Source organism: Vidua chalybeata, chromosome 21, assembly GCF_026979565.1.
Source record: "Vidua chalybeata isolate OUT-0048 chromosome 21, bVidCha1 merged haplotype, whole genome shotgun sequence".
NCBI lineage: Eukaryota > Metazoa > Chordata > Aves > Passeriformes > Viduidae > Vidua > Vidua chalybeata.
In genome coordinates, this window is record NC_071550.1 from 2,360,068 (window position 1) to 2,380,476 (window position 20,409).

At 51.1% G+C, this 20,409-nt stretch overlaps 1 protein-coding gene across 4 annotated transcripts in view; it reads right to left on the reverse strand.

Moving 5' to 3' along the window:
* The window catches only part of NACC2 (NACC family member 2), a 52,781-nt gene that overhangs the window by 14,036 nt on the left and 18,336 nt on the right, over positions 1-20,409 (reverse strand). For 2 of the 4 annotated variants that reach the window (XM_053962360.1, XM_053962363.1), the window contains exon 2: positions 960-1,883. In XM_053962360.1, the coding sequence (XP_053818335.1) occupies positions 960-1,821 (862 nt within the window). In that variant the 5' untranslated portion in view covers positions 1,822-1,883. Of the gene's footprint in view, positions 1-959; positions 1,884-2,747; positions 3,024-3,317; positions 3,526-20,409 lie in introns of those variants that run through there. The other 2 variants (XM_053962362.1, XM_053962361.1) reach the window with 2 other exon arrangements.

A 20,409-nucleotide genomic window follows, 5' to 3' on the forward strand; every position in this document is an offset into this window, starting at 1 on the left:
ACCCAGGAACTGAGCCCCTGCACCTGCACCCCACCTGTCCTGGCTCCTCAGGAGGGTCTGAGCCCTGCAAGGTGCCAGGGAAAGGGGCTGTGTGCCCAAGGAAGTGAGAGGGAAAGGACCCCTCGTGTCCCTGTGCCCACCTTGGGGCTGAGCAGCAGCTCCCAGACAAGCACTGCCAAAGTGAAGCTGCCTCCTCTGTCTGAGGCCCATCGAGGGATTCGCACTCGTCCCTTAATCCCAAATTCTGGAAGGGCAGCAGAGGGATTTTACTTAGGGCATTGGGCATTGTGTTTCTAATGGGGAAATAAAAGAACATCAAGCACCAAAAATGCTTTTCCCTTTCTGACAGTGATGTGTGGGACAAGGCTGGCAAAGGAGAGAGGGGCACTTCAGGCAGTGGGGAGAAAAGTCCATCTTTCCTTCCTGTTGCAGATATTCCTAGTTAACTTCAATAAAAATTATTTAGTTGATGTTCTCCCTTCCTCCAAATATCCCATCACTTTTTTGGGAACTCTTATTCTAAAAAGCCAGGACAGAAGACAGCTCCCAGAGTGAGCACCTCGCCCTGGGCCGAAAGGGCTGGTGCTTCCCTTGCCATAGATGACCCACGGCAGGTGAGCTCAGCCATCACCTTGGGATGGATGTCACCACCACAGGGCTCCTCGCTGGCAGCCTCAGCCGAAAAGCAAAGGCTCATCTGACCCTGGTGGATGATGCAGCCTCTCATCTAAAGAGTCTCCCAGCTGGGGAGCGATGGCACGGTGGGGAACCTGCCCATGCCACACCTGGACATCAGCACCAAGCCCCAAAAAAACCAACCAGTGAAACCCCCAAAGACAAAAGCCTGGTGAACAACCCAGATCTGCCCACGGTGGCTGGACGAGGACCACACAACCACTGCGAGGGGGCAGAAACCCCGAGGGGGGAGAGAGAGAGAGAGAGAGAGACACATCCATTACCAGAGTAACCTCCCGAGGACTTGATGTACATCTGCCCGTACTGCTCCTCCACCATGGTGTCGTAGGCCTCGTCGTCCTCCTCGTCCTCCTCGTTGTGGTAGGAGGTGGGGCTGTCGGTGGTGGGGATGCTGCTGGCGCCGGGGCTGGTGCGCTCCCCCTGCGAGTACTGCACCTGCTGCACGTTGGGGATCAGCGTGGCCAGGTTGGGCACGCCGTAGTAGGAGACGCGCGACAGCTTCAGGGGCCCCGCGTTGGCGCCGCCGGCGCCGCCGGGCCCGTCCCGGGCGCCGGGCTCGAGGGGCCGCTTGCCGGGCAGGCCGGGCAGGGCCTGCAGCTCCAGGTTCTCGTGTTTGACGCGCGTGAGGAGCGGGATGGGCATGGAGGGGGACATGACGTAGGGCGCCGAGGCCGACTGCAGCTGGTTGCAGGGGCTCTGCGGCTCCGAGCTGGGGTCTTCGATCATGGTGGTCTGAGAGTCACAGTGGGGAGAGCTGACCTTGAACATCAAGTCCGTCCCTTTCTCCACGATGTGCTGGATCTGCAGGAAGCCCGCCGTGTACATCACCACCAGCTGCTCGCTCGCCGCCATGGTCAGCTTGCCGGTGTAGCAGAAGGACAGGATCTGCTGGAAGCAAGCGGGGGGCACGGTCCCCGGCAGCTCAAAGGCGTTTTTGCTGTTCCCACTGAACAAGTCTCGGAAGTAGAGGCTGCTGGCGGCCAGCACCGCCCGGTGAGCCTTGAAGGCTTGGCCCTTCACCACGATGGAGACATCGCAGTACAGCCCCAGCAGCCGCTGCTCGTTCAGGCAGCCCAGAACGGTGTTCCCAAAGTTGGGAATCTCTATGTGCAACATCTGCGACATGGCTCAGGATCGGCCGGAGCTCCTCAGACATTCAATGCAGGAATATCCAAAGTAGGGCACATCTGAAAAACGGAGAAGGCAGGGAAGAGAGGAACAAGGTTTTTAGACAGTTCACCAAAGCAGGCAGGAGCACAGGAACCCACCTCACCCGACATCAAAGGCTCCAAGCCGAGCTCCGAGAGCCAACGCGGAAAAGCAATCGCTTACAAAAATTACTTATCGATGGTTTCGAGCGGCGTTGGGAATGCCATTGGTGGATGGCAAAGGATATTCCAAAAAAGCAAGTATTTCCTTCAAGTTGTGGTCTGTTTAAATAAGCACCACTGATTTATTCCCCCTGGGGGTTTTTACTTTATGCAGGAAAATCTGAACGATAATGGGAGAGAACAGTAAAGCACAGGAAAGGCAGTCAGACAGATCTCGGTAGCATTATATAAGAAACACAACAACCAGCAGCTATGTTGAAACTACAGAAAAGATATTTATAAAACAATGTGCCATTCTGCCCGAAATAAATACAGGATTCTGCCGGAGCGAGAGCTCCCAGGAAAAAGCACTTTGAAAAGCAATCTTGCATTTGCACCAGAAAGAGGGAGCATTTCAACAGTTAAACCCCTTCTCAACAGATTTATCCTCCAACAAAACGAGGCTTATCTCCAAATTAAGCCAGATATTTGAGCCCCAATAAAACAAACCAACGTGCCTGCCGCAGCGAGCCGCCTACCAAGTTGTCTTCTTATTTTCCTCCCCCAGATCCCGAGCGGGGCAGGGGGAGCCCCAGCCCAGCCCCTGGTGCAGGCAGAGCCCCCAGCCCCAGCCCGGTGCCCCCGGGTACCGGCAGCGAGGACCCTCCGAGCGACCCCGGGCCGGAGGCGGCGGCTCCGGCTCCGCATCCCGCCACGGCCGCTCTTCAGGGCCAGCTGTACCTTTTGGCCACGGGCAGAATTCCTGCTTCCCACCTCCCAGAAAAAGAGCCCGGCGTTGGAAGGGAGCCGGTGCGCAAAGCCGGAGCAGGTAGCGCTGGTGCAGCCTGGGCGCTGAAACTCCAGCGGAGCAAATCACTGCGGATGCACCGAGCCCAGACCCCCCCGTGCTCCCTCCCCAAAGAGTCCAGGAGATTTAAAATCCTGCCTGCCTGTGATACTACTGAAGAAAAACTTGCGTTTAACTAATAGTGAAAGCTCAGAAGAATGATTTTAAAAAAGAAAAAAAAAGGAAAAAAAAATTAGAAGTTTATCTGAGAAAGATTTAAAAAAAAAAAAATCTCTGGAAAGAAAATAATAACCCACAAAGAGCTGCTCTGTTCCCATTGCCGAGGGGAAAAAAAAAAAAAAAAAAAAGTCCTATCTGCAAGGCCACGGGGTAACAGGAAGAAAAGGGAACACACTCGGAGCCAATTTAATTGTATCTGCATGGTTAAAAAAAAAAAAAAAAAAAAAGAATTCTTCCAAGCGAGGAAGTTCGCGGTGCCTTCGCCTGGCCGGGAGCGAACGTACCTTGAGCAGCGTCCCCGGCGCGGCCGCTGCCGAGGGGCTCCCGTCCCCCGACCGCCGAGTGCTCGGGGGAGGGGGAAAATAAAATATAGTATCAAGCGCTAGGTTTGTATCTGCTGGAGCTCAAGCTTTTACCAAGTCAAATCTCCCCGGCAGCGCACAGCATCTAAATGAATAGGCCGGATGCAGATTAACATTCAGGCTGCTCTCTGCAATGAATAGAGCCCTTTGATTAGGGACCTGAAGTAAATGCCAGTTTCAAACCGAAGCTTTAAAAACAGAGAAATATCAGTGCCAGAGGAATGCTCTCAGTGTTGGTACAAGACAGACTTTTGATGAGTCACTGCAATGCAAACAAAGATGGCAGAAATACTGTACTGTATGCTGATGAAATGCTTAGTGGTGCCACGGCAACTGAGACAGGTTTTAAATTTATAGTGCAGTTTTGCATATGAATTACGCTGTAAACTGCCTCCCCTGCCATCTAGTACATCCAGAGTGTCAAAGCATTTAAACTATTCCAAACAGTCTGCAGAGCTGGCACTGCTGCTGGTTAACTCCTGCGGCCAGGGGAAGGCACGGAGCAGGGGTGGTGAGCATCCCCTGCATCCCCCCAGCATCCTCCTGTACCCCCAGCATCCCCCCAGCATCCTCCTGCATCCCTGAGCATCCCCTGCATCCCCCCAGCATCCTCCTGTACCCCCAGCATCCCCCCAGCATCCTCCTGTACTCCCTGCATCCCCCCAGCATCCTCCTGCATCCCTGAGCATCCCCTGCATCCCCCCAGCATCCTCCTGTACCCCCAGCATCCCCCCAGCATCCTCCTGTACTCCCTGCATCCCCCCAGCATCCCCTGCATCCCCCCAGCATCCTCCTGTACCCCCAGCATCCCCCCAGCATCTTCCTGCATCCCCGAGCATCCCCCTGCATCCTGAGCATCCTCCTGCATCCCTGAGCATCCCCCTGCATCCCTCCAGCATCCTCCTGTACCCCCTGCATCCCCCCAGCATCTTCCTGCATCCCCGAGCATCCCCCTGCATCCTGAGCATCCTCCTGCATCCCTGAGCATCCCCCTGCATCCCTCCAGCACCTTCCTGCATCACCCCTGCATGGCCTCAACATTCTCCTGCACTCCCCCCCCATGCCCCCAGCATCGTCCTGCATCCCTCCAGCATCCTCTGCGTCCCCTGAACAACCCCTGCACCCCCCCCAGCATCCTCCTGCCTGATCCAGCATCCTCCCCCCTGGCCCAGCATCCCACCCCAAGAGCTCCCCAAAAGCACAGCTTTGGGAACGCCCAAATCTGCCCAAAATAAAGGTGCTCCTTGGGCAGCCACAGTCCTGCTTCCTGCCCCCCCGGATCATCCCCCCCTCCCCAATACAAGAAAGCCTTTCAAATGCAGGAAAAATGTTTACCCCTTGGGGAAAGCTTCTTTCAGTCTGTGGCTGAATCCACTAAAAGCAAATCCATTTGCTTAAGTAATGAAATCCCAGTCACATTGTCTCCTGGATTCAGATTTTAAATTACCTTCGCATTTATTGAGCATGTTTGGTGCTTTTTTCTGGGAAAGAGGGTGGGGCCTCCCTTTGCTTATTTCTCCCTTGCCCAGAGCGTTTTCCCTTGTGCCACTGGCCTCGGGTTTGGTTCAATTGCTGCGCTCCGATGGTCACACAGAGTTAAAATTCCAGGGATGAGAGGTGAGGCCATCCCCAGAGCAGGATAACTGCAGGGAGCACAGGGCTGGTGATGCTCCAGCCTGACCCTTCCCTCCTGATCCCGCTCACAGCTCCACTTCCACATCCTAAGGGATGTTTGGTGCATTAAGTTCAAGCCCAGGGCAGGGAAGTGCTGTGCTCCCAGCAAACCCCCGTGACACGGCTGCCCCGAATCCCACAGGACCTGCAGAGCCACGGAGCTCCCTGCCTCGGGAATGCTCAACACACTCACCCAAACCCCTCAGGAGGTCACTGGGGTCCCTGCCTAGTGCTGCTGAGTTGAAGGTGCTGAGAGGGGACCAAGGTGACATCCCGTGAGGAGATCAGAGGTGACACCAAAACGAGCAAGGCTGAGAGCACAAAACCTCTCCCAGCCGTGACACCACCCACCTCTGCTGGAGAAAGGATGGAATCTGCCCTGGCAAACAAAGATCCACTCTGGATCTGTGAAAATTACTGAGAAAAAAACTGAGTTGCAGAAAAAACATCACTGCTCAGGCACCTAAGGAAGCCTCATCCATGGGTGGAGAAGGATTTCCTCCTCTTCTCTTCCAGGAAGGGCTTCCTCAGAGCTGGAGAAGACACCAGGGAGGCTTTGGATGGACCCAGCAGGGCAGGATGTGTGGGACCAGCCAAGGACAGCTCAGTAGCACAGAACAAGCCAAACTTAAAATAAATATCAATTATTAATATTACTTAGAATTTGCTCTATAAACAAACAGGCTTGTCAGGAGCAACCCCTGTCTCTCCCTAAAAACACCACATTGGGCTGGTTCAGGGTATGTTTAAGCCAGAGAGAAGCCACAAAGTGCCCCAGCATCCCAAATCTTTGGCAAACCTCAGATAAAACCTCCCAGGAGAGTTTGAACCAAGATGCTGCACACAACTGGTCCCTCCCAAAATGCAGCTCTCAGGGAAATGGGGGGGAAGTAACAGTGTTTGGTTTAGAAAGAGCATCAAGGAACACGAGCAAAGACACACAAGGAAGCTGCAAAAGCCCAAACCACCCCAATAAACCATCAGCCAGGATCTGCTGGAATTTTTCATTCCTCCTTTCCTTCCTCCTCCCTCTGCCCCTTCCTTTTTATGACCAGAATATATAAAAAAGCCTCCCAAAACCCCAACCCAAAACCACCAACAACCCCAAATCATGAAGAAATAAAATAAAACAAGTCTTGAAAGCCCAGGAGAACCTGCTCACCACCAAACCTCACATTCCCTAAAAACAACAGCAACAAAAAGCTACTGTGATTAGACAGCAAATGCAATAAAGCTTGGTAATTTCTAACTTTAACATTCTTCTATTAAATATGATAATTTTTCTTTTAAATAGAGCACCAAATGACTTTTGAAGGGTTTGAAATGGCTTCAGCCCATCTGACACAGGAAGAGCTGTGCTGCAGGAGAAATGACCTCTGCAATTACAGATGTAAACTGTATTTTTCCAGTCTCATCTCCCAAGCTGAGTGTGTCCCAAGGTGCAGGAGGAGCCCCCAGCATGACCCTCACCCCAAAAAATCCAGCCCCTTTTGGGCTGGAGCATCCTACAGGTGACAGACCATCAACAGGACATATCCAAATGGGAAAACTTGGATAAAACTGGATTAAAACCAGAGAAACATCCCCCACCTTGATCATTTTACGTATGTGACCATTCAAGCAAAACATCATTTTGTTTTCTGATGGCAGCCTCTTTCTCCAGCTCGTGGATCCAGGAGGATAATTTGTACATCTCTGCCTGATTTTTGTAAAGTCATAGCCTTTGTCACAAGATGTTCATAAAAAATGCAGCTGTTATTTGAGACAACTTCCAGGAGAGTTTGGGAATTCTCAGTTTCTGCATTCATCTGCTCTGGGGGAAAAGAAAAAAGCAGGTTTGCTCTTTTCCAAACTAATTCCCTGCTCCGAGGCCTGAAAGGTCAGGGCGAGGCAACAGCAACAAAGGAAAAAAGCAACGACCTAGAATAAGATGCTGCCATCAGAGCTCCCCCAGGAGTAATCAGAAATAATTAGATAATGTATTTAAATTGTCCTTTTTCTTAGCCAAACAACAGAGAGACTCGGTGGAGAATCATTCCCCCAAAACCCCCCAAATATCCCCCAAGTCCTGCAGCTCCCCAGGAAGGTGAGCTGGGCAGCAGCTGGGACAGGGACAAAGGGACAGGGACCCTCCGGGGGGTGGGACACAAAGCAGCCAAAGGCTTTCACCCCCCCAGCCAGAGCCCCGGGAAAGAAAAGAGCTGAAAAGTCCTGCCCTTGAAGGCCCCAAAGGGTCAAAGGAAACTTCCCTTTCTTCTGTAAATGAGGAGAGAGGGGGGAAAAAAATCCCACCCTTGGATTTGAGGCTGGCAGGGGGATGTCACCCAACTGGGCAGGGGGTGCCCAAAGCCACCCAATCCCCCCAGGCACAGGGGTGGCACCTGCCCTGCTCTCACTGCAGGGTTTGGGGGTTATTTCCCCATTTTTTAATGCAAAGGAAATGTTTGGGCAAAATATGCAACAGCTCACTGCAAACTCAGTGGCCAAGTGTCATTCCCTGAGCCCGGAGGTGCTGTAATGCCTCAAATAAAATAAAGAGTTAAATAAAACAGACTTCAGTAAACTAAAGAGTTAAATAAAATAAATAGCTAAATAAAGCCAAATGAAATGCACTTCAGGTCTAGGCTGAGCATATTGCCCCCACCCCTGCATCACAGGCTGTGCCAGGGAGCCCAGGAGCCAAAATGCAAAGTCTTTGCACCCCCACCCCAACAACTGAGCATCCCCTCTTCCAGGTGAGAAAATCCAGGAGGGGAAGGGAGAGGGATTGGGGCACAGGTTTGGATTCCTGCACAGTGCTTGGCAGGGGGGAGAAAACAAGGTTAAGTTCAGTAATCAAATGGCAATGAGCCTCCTCTCCTGCAGCACTGGTATCTGCAGCTCCAAAGTATTTATTTTTGAAATGCTGCAAGTGGCAAGCGGCGCGGACGGACCCTATTTTTAGTGTAGCAGCCAGTGGCAATGGGTGAAAGAAGATTATTTCTGCCTTATTAAGAGCAGAAAGTGAATTTGCAAATATTACTCAGTAACACACGGGCAGCCCACACGCAGCAGACATGCAGCACGGAGCCACCGCGGCTCCAGAGCCCTCCGAGCTCCTAAGGAAAGCACAGCCCCGGAGGCTGGGCAGGGAATGGGGGGAAAAGATGGAAAAGTGAATTAAAATCATGCTGATGGTGCAGCTCAGGAGGTGTGGGCAGCCCCACGGCCAGGGGATGGGTACTGGGTGCTCAGTTTGGGACCCTGGCACTGCCCTGGGGGCTCTCCCTGGGGACCAAGCTCCAAACATCTCTTCTGTGCCAGGTTCTGGGGACCTGGCACAGACCCGAGGGGTCTCTCTGAAGAGCCTGGCACAGCCACAGGGATGCCAGGACAGCCCTGAGGGGTCTCTGCCCAGGGACCCTGGCACAGGACTGGCGCCACTTTTTGGGGACCCTGGCACAGCCCTGGGGTCTCTGCCCAGGGACCCTTGCACAGCCCCAAGCATCTCTCCTTGGGGACCCTGGCACAGCCCTTAGGGGTCTCTCCTTGGGGACCCTGGGACAGTCCTGGGGACTCTTTCTGGAGACCCCAGAACAGCCCCAGGGTCCCTCCCTGGTGCCTGGCACAGCCCCGAGGGTCTCTCCTGGTCGTTCTGCACAGCTCCAAGGGGTCTCTTTATGGGGATCCCAGCACAGTTCCCAGGGACCCCAGCACAGCTTTGAGGGTCTCTCCCCAATCCCCTGGCACAGCCCTGAGGGTCTCACCCCAATCCCTGGCACAGCCACGAGGGATTTCACCCCAATCCCTGGCACAGCCACGAGGGTCTCACCCTGATCCCTGGCACAGCCCTGAGGGTCTCACCCCAATCCCTGGCACAGTCCCCAGGGGTTTCACCACAATCCCTGGCATAGCCCGGAGGGATTTCACCCCAATCCCTGGCACAGTCCCGAGGGTCTCTCCCCAATCCCTGGCACAGCCCCGAGGGATTTCACCCCAATCCCTGGCACAGTCCCAAGGGTCTCACCCTGATCCCTGGCACAGCCCCGAGGGTCTCTTTGTGGAGACCCCTGCACAGTCCCAGGGACCCTGGCACAGCCCGGAGGGATTTCACCCCAATCCCTGGCACAGCCCCAAGGGGTTTCACCCCAATCCCTGGCACAGTCCCGAGGGTCTCACCCCAATCCCTGGCACAGCCCCGAGGGTCTCACCACAATCCCTGGCACAGCCACGAGGGTCCCTCCCCACTCCCTGGCACAGTCCCGAGGGTCTCACCCCAATCCCTGGCACAGTCCCGAGGGTCTCTTTGTGGGGACCCCTGCACAGTCCCAGGGACCCTGGCACAGCCCCGAGGGTCTCACCCCAATCCCTGGCACAGTCCCGAGGGATTTCACCCCAATCCCTGGCACAGCCCCGAGGGTCTCTCCCCAATCCCTGGCACAGCCCCAAGGGTCTCTTTGTGGGGACCCCTGCACAGTCCCAGGGACCCTGGCACAGTCCCGAGGGTCTCACCCCAGTCCCTGGCACAGTCCCGAGGGTCTCTCCCCAATCCCTGGCACAGCCCTGAGGGTCTCTCCCCAATCCCTGGCACAGCCCCGAGGGTCTCTCCCCAATCCCTGGCACAGTCCCGAGGGTCTCTTTGTGGGGACCCCTGCACAGTCCCAGGGACCCTGGCACAGTCCCGAGGGTCTCACTCCAATCCCTGGCACAGTCCCGAGGGTCTCACCCCAGTCCCTGGCACAGCCCTGAGGGTCTCACCCCAATCCCTGGCACAGCCCTGAGGGTCTCTCCCCAATCCCTGGCACAGCCCTGAGGGTCTCTCCCCAATCCCTGGCACAGCCCTGAGGGTCTCACCCCAATCCCTGGCACAGCCCTGAGGGTCTCTCCCCAATCCCTGGCACAGCCCTGAGGGTCTCTCCCCAATCCCTGGCACAGTCCCGAGGGTCTCTCCCCAATCCCTGGCACAGCCCTGAGGGTCTCACCCCAGTCCCTGGCACAGTCCCGAGGGTCTCTCCCCAATCCCTGGCACAGCCCTGAGGGTCTCTCCCCAATCCCTGGCACAGTCCCGAGGGTCTCACCCCAATCCCTGGCACAGCCCCGAGGGTCTCTTTGCAGGGACCCCAGCCCAGCCCCGTGTGCCCCCCGGTGCCAGCCCAGCCCCGGGCTCTGTGCTGCTGCAAGGTGAGTCACTGTCACCGGCAGCCCGGGTGCACCGCGGCTCCTCGAGGTCACAGCTCCAAAAAGTGCCGTCATTCAGCCAAGGCAAAGCGTGGTTTTGCCATTATTATTTAATTAGGCTTTGGTTTTTTTTCTTTCTTTCTTTCTTTCTTCCCCCCTTCCCTAACACTGATCTTAAGAGCTCTCAAAGCACAGAGAAGCAAAAATAGAAAATGCAACATTTTAATTTTTTTTTTTTTTCCCCCTCTCAGATTGCTGCAAGGGGAAGGGAGAGACATGGCTAGAAAATACAATTATTCTGCAGAACGGAGTATTTTGCCATCTAATAAAAAGTCAAGACCCCGAGTAAGTTACGGCCACAGGAAAGCACAGAGCACCCCATCACCCTGCCTGCAGCATCCCATCACAAGCACTAATTCCCATCCGTAACACATCAAAAAAGACAAGTGCCATGCTGAATCCTATTCTCCTCACTCCTAGTGCACAACAGCAGAGCTAGCAATATATAACATGCATGACTCAGTCCTAGCACCGTGCCACTACGGAACAGAAAGCTTTAAAATAAAGTAAATATCTTAAAAGGTCAATTAAAAAAAGCTTACAAAACATCAGACGCTGCTTCTCGCTAGAGCTCATTACCTAGTATGGTGGAGCTGCCTGTGTGTTTTTTTTTCTTGTGCAAGTTAGTCTGTGAGTCAGCATTAACACACATGAGAACATCAGGAATACTGCCTAGTTCTGATGCAATGGAGGTTGTAAAAAAAAAAAAAAAAAGAAGAAGAAGAAGAAATCGCACTCGGTTTGGACAGGAGCCTGTAATTCAATTGCCTTTACTTTTCAATTACTGCATAGCCTACCCTGACCAACCTGCAGAGGGGAAGGAAACTTTGCTTACATCTCTGTCTTAAAATTAATGACTTTTACTTTTGGCTACAGCTTATTCTCCCTGCTTAAAAAAAAAAAAAAGACATAGCATAATTAACCCTTCAAGGGCAGCTGAGCCCGTGCAGCAATTGGGATCTTTGTGGTTTTTGTAGGAATTTCAGGGCTGCCAAAAAGTTCTGGTGAAGGGAGACATTTATACATTAAACTTTTAATACTCAATAAAGCAAAGCTACAATTGCATCTGAGCTTGATCCTTAATGGAAATAGAAGCTCGCAGACAAGGGAAGTTAGAGACTGCAGAAATTTAACTCTGCACTTCTGGGTTCAGACAGGCAAATACGAGACTGCACAGGAGCTCCTTCAAAAATGAGGGGCTTGGTCATCCAGCAAAAACCCTGAGAAATCCAAAATTGGGGACATGAGGCGGCCACCCCAGCCTGACACCCACTTAGCCCAGGCAGATGGAGGCAAAGCTGAAAACCTCGTTTTTTTATATATTGCATTTACAGCTTGTACTCCAGCAAAGAATTCCCTGTCTCCCCTTTCCCTGGGGGGGAAACCCCTCCAGACTGATCCCTGCTCCCAGGAGCATCGAGTACAGGAGCCTCAACACTGACTTTTCATTTCTGCCTCCTCTCCTCCTGCAACAAAACCCCTCACAGGGGGCAACAAATTGTGCCCAAAGCTTCAGAATGTGACTATTTCTGTATCACACCCTAAAACACCCCCAGACAACACTGCAGCCCAGAAGATTTTATTATATATACACTGCTGATGATTATCTATATGAAATATAATAATACAGATGATGTATGATCAATATATTGGGTTTTTATATATATATTATATGCTAAACTACGTCCACCAACATCTGACAAGTTCTGAGCTGCTGGGAGAGCCCCCTAAAATCTGGGTTTTTTTTTAATCTCTGCAGCAGAGAGAGGTCAGAGTTTGGAGTGAGAAAATCTCCCCAGTGCTCACGACCTGAGCTGGTCCCACACCAGCAAACACTGACCAACCCCCCCAAAAACATAAATAGGTCTATCTAATTCATATGGACTCATGATGCAGTGGATCACAAGAAATGCCAAACCCCAGTTTAATTTGCTGGTTGTTTGCATGAGGAGACACAAACACTGCGAAACTCTTTCTTCTTTCCAAGTATAAATACTTATTAATGCTGATTAACCAACACAGAACCCTCTAATATTAGAGATCAATCACTTCTGCAGCCTCTCCTGCAGGCAAGGGTCTGTCTCAAACCAGTATGAGCCTGGTGGGGTTATTCTTTCTTAAGCATGTGGGATACTTGAATACAGATGAATTGAGTTTTAGAGGAAAAAAACCCAAGCAGCAACTTCTGGGCCAAGTTCTTGTGTGCCAAACTTTTCAACTGCCACAGCACAGCTCGACAGTGTTTCAAAAGAATTTAAGCACTGTTTTGAATACTGCTGACAATCTTCCTCATCAAAATTTGTAATTTAAATACCTCAAATCTAAAAAGCACGCTCCCTGGGGCATGCTTCATTCTCCCTCCCCACCACCCACCCTCCCCAAGCCCCATTTGGAATAAAATCCGTTGTTTTCTGTATCTGGCAGGGTTTTCCCCCGTTCCTGCAGCCCCCCAGCATCTGCTGCATCCCACAGGGATCCCAGCAGAGCTGGGTCTGCAGGGCAGCCCTGGATGGAGCCTCTGTGTGCACCCCAAAACACAGCCCCCTTCCTCTTTCACAGCTCTTGAGGCTGGTTTAGAGATGAAACCAGTCACTGGTTTAAAGATAAGATCAGTCACTGGTTTGGAGATAAAATCACTGATTTAGAGCGAAGTCCAATTGGTGATTTAGGGCTAAAACCAGTTAGTGATTTAGAGTTAAAACCAGTTAGTGATTTAGAGTTAAAACCAGTAACTGACTGAAAGCTAAAACCAGTGACTGATTTAGGGCTAAAACCAGTGACTGATTTAGGGCTAAAACCAGTTAGTGGTTTAGAGTTAAAACCAGTGACCAATTTAAAGCTAAAACCAGTGACTGATTTAGGGCTAAAACCAGTTGCTGATTTAGAATTAAAGCCAGTTACTGATTTAAAGCTAAAACCAGGCAGTGATTCAGAGCTAAAACCAGGCTGTCCTGACTCCTACCCCGAGAAGGGGTTAATCCAAGGAGCCCCATTCCCACCTCTCTGCTCTCCAGTGGATAGGATGTTCCTTCAGACGTGTCAGTGACCCCCCAAACAATTCCCTGCCACCGAGCCTAATCCTCGAGGAGCAGCTGGAAGAATTTCTTGGGGTGGCTGTGCCGGGGGAGCAGCAGCTCCATTTTGGCAGGAGCGTGTTTAAGATTCCCTCCCAGCGCTGCAAAGCACCTTGAAAGGTCGGCGAGCGCTTTCATATTCTCAGATCCATCTCCGACGCTGCCGCAGACGAAGCGGATTGACCTAGACAAGAACTGCACCAGCCTCCGTGAAATAATCCATCAGCAGCCCTGAGCTGCAGCCGCCTTTGTCATGGGAACGCTGGGGAATCTCACCTACCCACTGCAGCCCGGCAGGGGCTGGAGAGGCTTTAAATCCCAGCCCTGCTCTCCTGGGATGCAACCAGAGCCGGAGCTGCGGAGCGCCGAGCCGGCACACAACAGCCAACACCTCCATATTCCAAAGGCTGTGCCCATTACCCAACTCATTAAAGACAGTGATACTTTGTAACACGCTCTAATCTTTAATATTCATAGCTTGCTTCATTTGCATATCATGCCATAAATAGTTGGAGCAGAGGTAAAACACAAAGCGCTCCACTTGCATTTCTAATTACGCCTAAAATCAAATGTAAATCACAACACAGCCAAGACACAAAAAATAATAAATTTGCTGGCTCTCAGTTAAAAATCTTTTAAACCCCCCCCCCCCCAAATCGTGCTTACAAACCCAATTATTTTTAAAAAGAAAAATCAAAGGGGCTCACGCTGTCTGTTTTTAAAGAGGAGCTGACACATCCCAGCCCCAGCCCTGGTGAGGGAACCAGCAGCATTCCCAGCTGTGACCCCCCAGTGCCAGCCCATCTCCCCAAAGCCATCCCTAAAAACCTGCCCTTCCCACGGGGCTGGGCTGCAGCTGCCCATTTAACCTTGGTCTTTGGAGGAACATCAGGAGCCTTTTGCTCCGGGGTGCCTGGGAAAGCTGATCTCAGGCAAAGGAGGTAAATTTGAAACATCAGCTCAAATCTGAACTTGTGCTAATTGGGCTGGCTGGAGGTCGGGGCTTTGGATTTGGGAGAGGGAAGGAGAAAAGCCCTGGGGCTGGGAGCTGCTCAGTCCCAAGGTTTAATGAGGAAGTTTTGGGGTGCTGGCACTCAGCAGCTCCGTGTCCAGAAGGAAACAAACAATTCCTGCTCACAATGTACCAAAAGCATGCAGAGGCAGCACAGGGTGCTCTTCTCTGCTGTGCCTTCTCCTGGAACATGGAAGAGCCTTCAGAGGCAGGAGCTGCCCCTCAGTGGGGCACCAGTCCTGTGGAAAAGGCTCAAGACCCCATTCCACCCCTGCTGATGCTCTGCCATGGAAAGGTTTGGCACCAGTGAGCCCCGAGCTCTCTCCAGACACATCCCAAATATCAGCCCTTTTTATGGGAGCTGCAGCAAATTCACCTGCCTCCCTCAGAAAGGATCCTGGGGAAATAAATGTCTGGTGCTGGCAGATCTCAGTCCCCAGCCACCACAATCCTGGAGGATTGCTCCACAACAACACTCAATTTATCAGCTTGTAGTGGAAAGCCTGGCATCAGCCGAGGCTGCACCCTTGGGGCAAACAAACACCTTGAGGTGTTTTTACCTGCACAGATGAACTGACCCCACCTCCCCCAGCTCACAGAGGCACCAGAAGACTTTATATCTGCAAATCACCTCGATATCCTTGGATAAAAAGTGTTATTAGTACATTCCTGACGGTGGCTCAAATAATTTCCCTGATGCTTCTGCATCAGGCACCGTAAAATTCTCTTCATTTTATGGAAAGTGGTAATGGAAATTCTCTTGATTTTACAGAAGTCCATCACCACCATCATGTGAAAATGCACATTTTTAGTTCAAGAGCACTGCAACCTCAACCCAATCCTGCTCCTTGCCCACCACACTGATCCCCACACTGTTCCTGATCTTCATCCATCTCCCCACTCCTCCTCTTCACCTCCAAAGAAACTACTCACAACAGAGAGACACAGCATCCACAAGACTCAGAGCTTTACAGACTTATGCCCAAAGACTGAATTAAAATAAAATGAACTGAATTTTACAAAAGCAGGACAAAAATCTCACTCTTTGGGAAGGCACGAGGTGCCCTGGCCTGGCAGAGGACCTTGGAGTGAGGAAGGCTGGATGCCACAGGGATCTTTTTCCCCACTTCCCTTTCCCACTGGGGCTCCAGCTGCATAAACCCACCACACCTGAATGGAAGGCTGTCCCCAGGGGAAAAAGCATTTTTAAGTCACTTGAACACAGATTCATTTTGAAGGAATCAGTTAAATACCACCACAGTGAGCTGGGCACCTCTCCCTCCTGAGATTTCTCCCACTTAACAAAAGGCTGAAAGAGACTTCTGAGAATGAAAAGTGGAAAGAAGGAAAAGAACTCCCATATTATCACTGCCATATTCTGCTCCTACTTGTACACTGGTTTTCCAGGGTCCCTAAATCCCATCAGTGAATGGGTCCAGAGGTCCCCAATTCTTGCCCTACTCTGGTGCTGCAGCCCATCCTGCCCCTTTCCAGACTCGACTCCAGCTCAGCAACTACACTGCATCAGTTCTAAGAAAGAGTTAAAAGGTTTTTTTCCCCGCCATTATCGACTTCCAAAGAATTCCAGAGACATCATTAAATTTAACCCCAAAAGGTGAGCAACCGCCCCGTGCCCCAGCCCGCACCCAGGGAGAAGTGAAAGCTCACAGCTCACAGCCTGCAAAGCTTTTCTGCTCTCCTTATGTACCCTGGCATCTTGCCCAGACCTATTTTTAAGCCCATTTACTAGAAATCCCACAAATTAAAGGAAATACGGATAATGTTGTAAGAATCCTTTGGGCCAAATAAAAGCTACACATAATTTTCCTTGTGCATCAAGAGTAAGATCCTTAACCACAAAAACCAGATTTCCCCAAAGCTCTTTTGCAACAGTGAGAGAGAATCTTGTTTTGTAAAAAAGTTGCTTTGATTCACTCCTGGATTACAGGGAGCGCGGCAGCTCCGCTGCCTCCCGGCCAAACCCAGGAGTGATTCCTGTTATGAAACAGAGAGGTGTCAGGAGAACACAAATAAAATTCAACATCTCCAGCTCTGGAACGGGCACTGCAATGACAGCAAGGCACAGAGTGCAGCGGGGAGAAGCTGCAGGATGGTTATTGGGGTTTTTCCCTCCGCAGAGGAGATTTGGGTGGGTTTATCTCCCAGCTTCTACCCACTGTGTGCTCATGGTCAGTGTGCTGGAAAATCTCCAGCCTGGCCTGCTGCAGGCAGGACAGTCAGCACAGACTCCCTCCTCCATCCCCAGTCCCCATTCCAGCGCCACCTGCAGCCCCAGGATGGGGACAGGGTGGTGCCAATGTGAGCTGTGCATCACCCCAGCCCCAGGGAAGGGTCTCCTCAGCATCTCCTCTGAGATTTTCTGAGAAACAGGGATTTTGCACAAAAATAAATCTACCTCTGCATCTCTGTTTGAATAATTACAGTGGGGTCTCTCATGGGGTGAGCAGGAAATAAAGGAGCATCCACCTGCTGCAGGGCTTTGGGAAGGAGGGAAGAGCTGAGTTTTATGCAGCATCCACGATCTTAACTTTAAATAAACTCCACTAACAGCTCTTGTACTGGGGTAGGATTAAAAAGAAACCAACAACCAGATCCACGTTTCACTAAAACTCATCAGACAAGCAGAAACAGCCCCAAAACACAGCAAGCAGCATTTGTGGTTAGTCCTGGCAGGGAGGGAATGAGGGGAAGGTGCTTCCTTTCCTCATCCAACCTCGCTCTCCCCTGACTCTCCTTCATCCCCACTACTGGCTTAAAATGCCTTCCTCACAAACATTCCAGCTTCCTTTTAAAGAAGGAAAATAATTATGCTGGGGAATAACCACTTCTCTCCTACAAGCACACAGATATGAACAGTTAAACACACAACTTTGGGAACTTTTCCAAGATTTATATGTTTTGCATGGAAAGCAAATGTTGGTGTTTTTTTTTTTTTTTTTCACCCTGCCTGGGAAAATATTTAAGTGCTAAGTTTATGGAGCCAAGTCCATTTATTCCTGATTTAGGCTGCTGCTCAGACAGAACTGGATCAGTGATTTAAGCAGCATTGGGGGATGCAGTGCTGGCCCATGCCCCAGCCCCCAGCCTGGAGCTGTGCTGGCACGTGGCTCTGGGAATTCAGACAGAGGTTTTATCCATGGCACAGGATGGCAGGAGTGGCCACCCTTCCCTGGAGCATCCCAAAGCTCCCAGGAGAGCCCCCCAGGTCCCTCCCAGCCCCACCAGTTTACCACCCTGGTGCTTTTTGATGCAGTAAAAGTCTTTTCGTGGTGATACCCTTAAAAACAGCAACACTTGATTTGCATCTTCCTGGCCCAATTTACCAAATCCCTGCCTTCAGACGGAAACTCCTCCCTGTGATCCCAGCTCAGAGCAGCTCCCAGCTCCATCAGTGTGCTGGGACCAGTCCCATGAGCCAAGGCAGCAGCCCTGTGTCCCATCCCTGGAAGTGTTCAAGGCCAGGTTGGACAGGGCTTGGAGCAACCTGGAGCAGTGGAAAGTGTCCCTGCCATGGCAGGGGATGGAATGGGATGAGCTTTAAGGTCCCTTCCAATAAAAATCATTCTGGGATTCTATTAAACCCTGAGATCCACTCAGTCCCAAGCTTCAGCCACTTGCTCACACCTGGAGACCTCTTCACAAGGCCCTCCAGCTTTTTGCAGCAAGCCAGCCAGTGATTCTTGCCTCTATATTTCGATTTATTTGTGTATTTTTGCAAATCTTTCTGGCCAGTTAAACCAGAGCCGTGGCGATTGCGAAATCCAGGAAATTTGCTGCAACACTCTGTAACTCTTGCCAGGCAATTAGCCAAAACCTCACACAAATAAGCTTTTTTGCCACACGGTTCTAACCACCAAGCATTAACCCATTTTCTTAGGAAACAACATCTGCTGAAACAACTTCCTAATCTAGCAGCAGGCATGGAAAAAACCCACTGCAGTATCTCTAGTGCATGGTAAAGAGAATTAGCAGGCAGGTCTGTCCTGCTCAGAGGGTGCTGGCCAGGCCCAGTCTCCTCTCACAGACCCTCTCCCTGGAATATTTATTCCCTGGGGCAGGAAAAGTGTTAAGGTCAAAGGTTTTCCTGCAGCATTTCCATGTTTTAAAGACAGAGATGATGGAGCAGCCTGGGGGCTTTGGAGCAGGATTTGCATCCCTGAACCTGACTGTTGTGGGGTCTGAAATCCTTGGAGCTGTAGGAGCTGCACCCTACAGCTGCAGGGATAAATCAAAGCACAGCAGGATGGCACAGGTGTCATTTGTAAGAATAACCAAACTACTGGGCAATAAAGCAACGATTTCCATTTCCTACCCTGGCCTTTACACAGCTTTTTTTTCCTGGGAAAATGGGAATGTAGAGCCAAAATCAGGCTCCATGATTTGCCCTAGGAAAGACAGAAACCACACTGCATCCTTCTCCTTAGTCCAGACTGAAACAGCAGCTACCCTTCTGTGCCATTTGTTAGAACTCATTTCCTCCCTGACTCTCTGCCCTTGCTTTCTCCACCAACCCGAAAAACCAATAAAATAAAATAAAATAAAAAGCTTCCTTTTGGGAACACAGTGGTAATAATATTACCCCCATCTGTTGATAAGTCCGAGGACCTGCACAGGGAGCAAAGAGGCTGGAAAGCTGAAAGGGAGTCAAGTGTTTGCATGGTTTTACTAAGAAATGAAATCCAGCTTTAAACACCGTAAATCGGAGACTATTCTGAATCACCTCTTGAATTTTTTAATGCTACTCCTGGGAGCACTGAAGGTAAATATGTTAATTTGACTTCAATCATGGTGCAGGGAAAAAAAAAAACAGCACACTGTATTAGTTTAGGGTACCAAGTCTTAAAACTATTCATGCATTTCTGCATATTTTATACTCAGCAAATAAAGTTCCAAGGTTCTATAAGGAGGCTGCAAAATTATTCTGAGTAAGCAATAATGAGCTGTGCATTATATAAGGCTGATACTAATGGTAATCTATTATTAAAATTTGAGAGTTATAGCAGAGTCTGAGAGCAGGTTTTCCTCCCTAGGAAGGGAGAGCAGCATCTGGAGCAGGGAGGTTGGCCAGCCAGGTTTTAGGGGACCCAAGCTGCACCCCAGGTCTTTGGGAAAAATCTGTGCCATGTCTAATGACCTCTTCCACAGGTTCATTTCATCATTCCCTGTCCCACTGCACCACCCCGAGTCCCAGCACCTTCACAGGCTCGCTCTCTGCCTGAGCGTAACACGTCTCCCAAAAAGCATTAAAGAATTAAGAGGGTGCCAGGTTTGTGTGTCTCAGCTATCCCCAGAGCCAGCCTGACCCTTGGTCCCTGCTGAGATGCCCCACCAGGGCCTCCAAAGAGCACCAGACATCCAGGGTGGGAGCATGGACTCAAATCTCAATGGAAGAGGGCACAGCCCAGCACCCCGGTCCAGTGGAAGGTTCCCTGTCCTTGGAACAGGGTTGGAAAAAGACAGGCTTTAAGGTCTCTTCCAAACCAAACCATTCCATGGTTTTATAATGCTCAGCAAGTTCAAGCCAAGCTTTGCTTGGTGCTGGTTTCAGCTGGACTGGTTCTGCCCCTCTCCCAGCCCCATTCCTCCCTGGAGATGGATGCTTTCCTGGGGACTGCTGCTTCAGGATCCATCCCAGCCAGCGCTGTGCATTTTAAGGACAAATCATCATCTCTTGGAACAGCACCTCTCTGCATTGCTGTGAGAGAAACAAACAGCAAAAAGCCCAGAATTTGGCTCATTTTCCTCCTTCCTACATCTTCTGGTGAGAATCGAAGCAGTCTCTGGAGGCTGTGAATCTGGATCTGGAGAGCTCACACAGAAATAGGCCCACCAGTGAGGGACCAGGACATCTCCATGCTTAGCCTGCACACCTCCATCCCACAGGCTCGTGGATCCTGAACACACCTGGGAACGTGGTGGTCTCACCTCATCACCTGCCCCTCGGAGGAAATTCCTCCCTTGGTTTTGCATGAAATGCAAAATCACATTTTCCCTGCATTTCAGAGCGTGTTGCAGT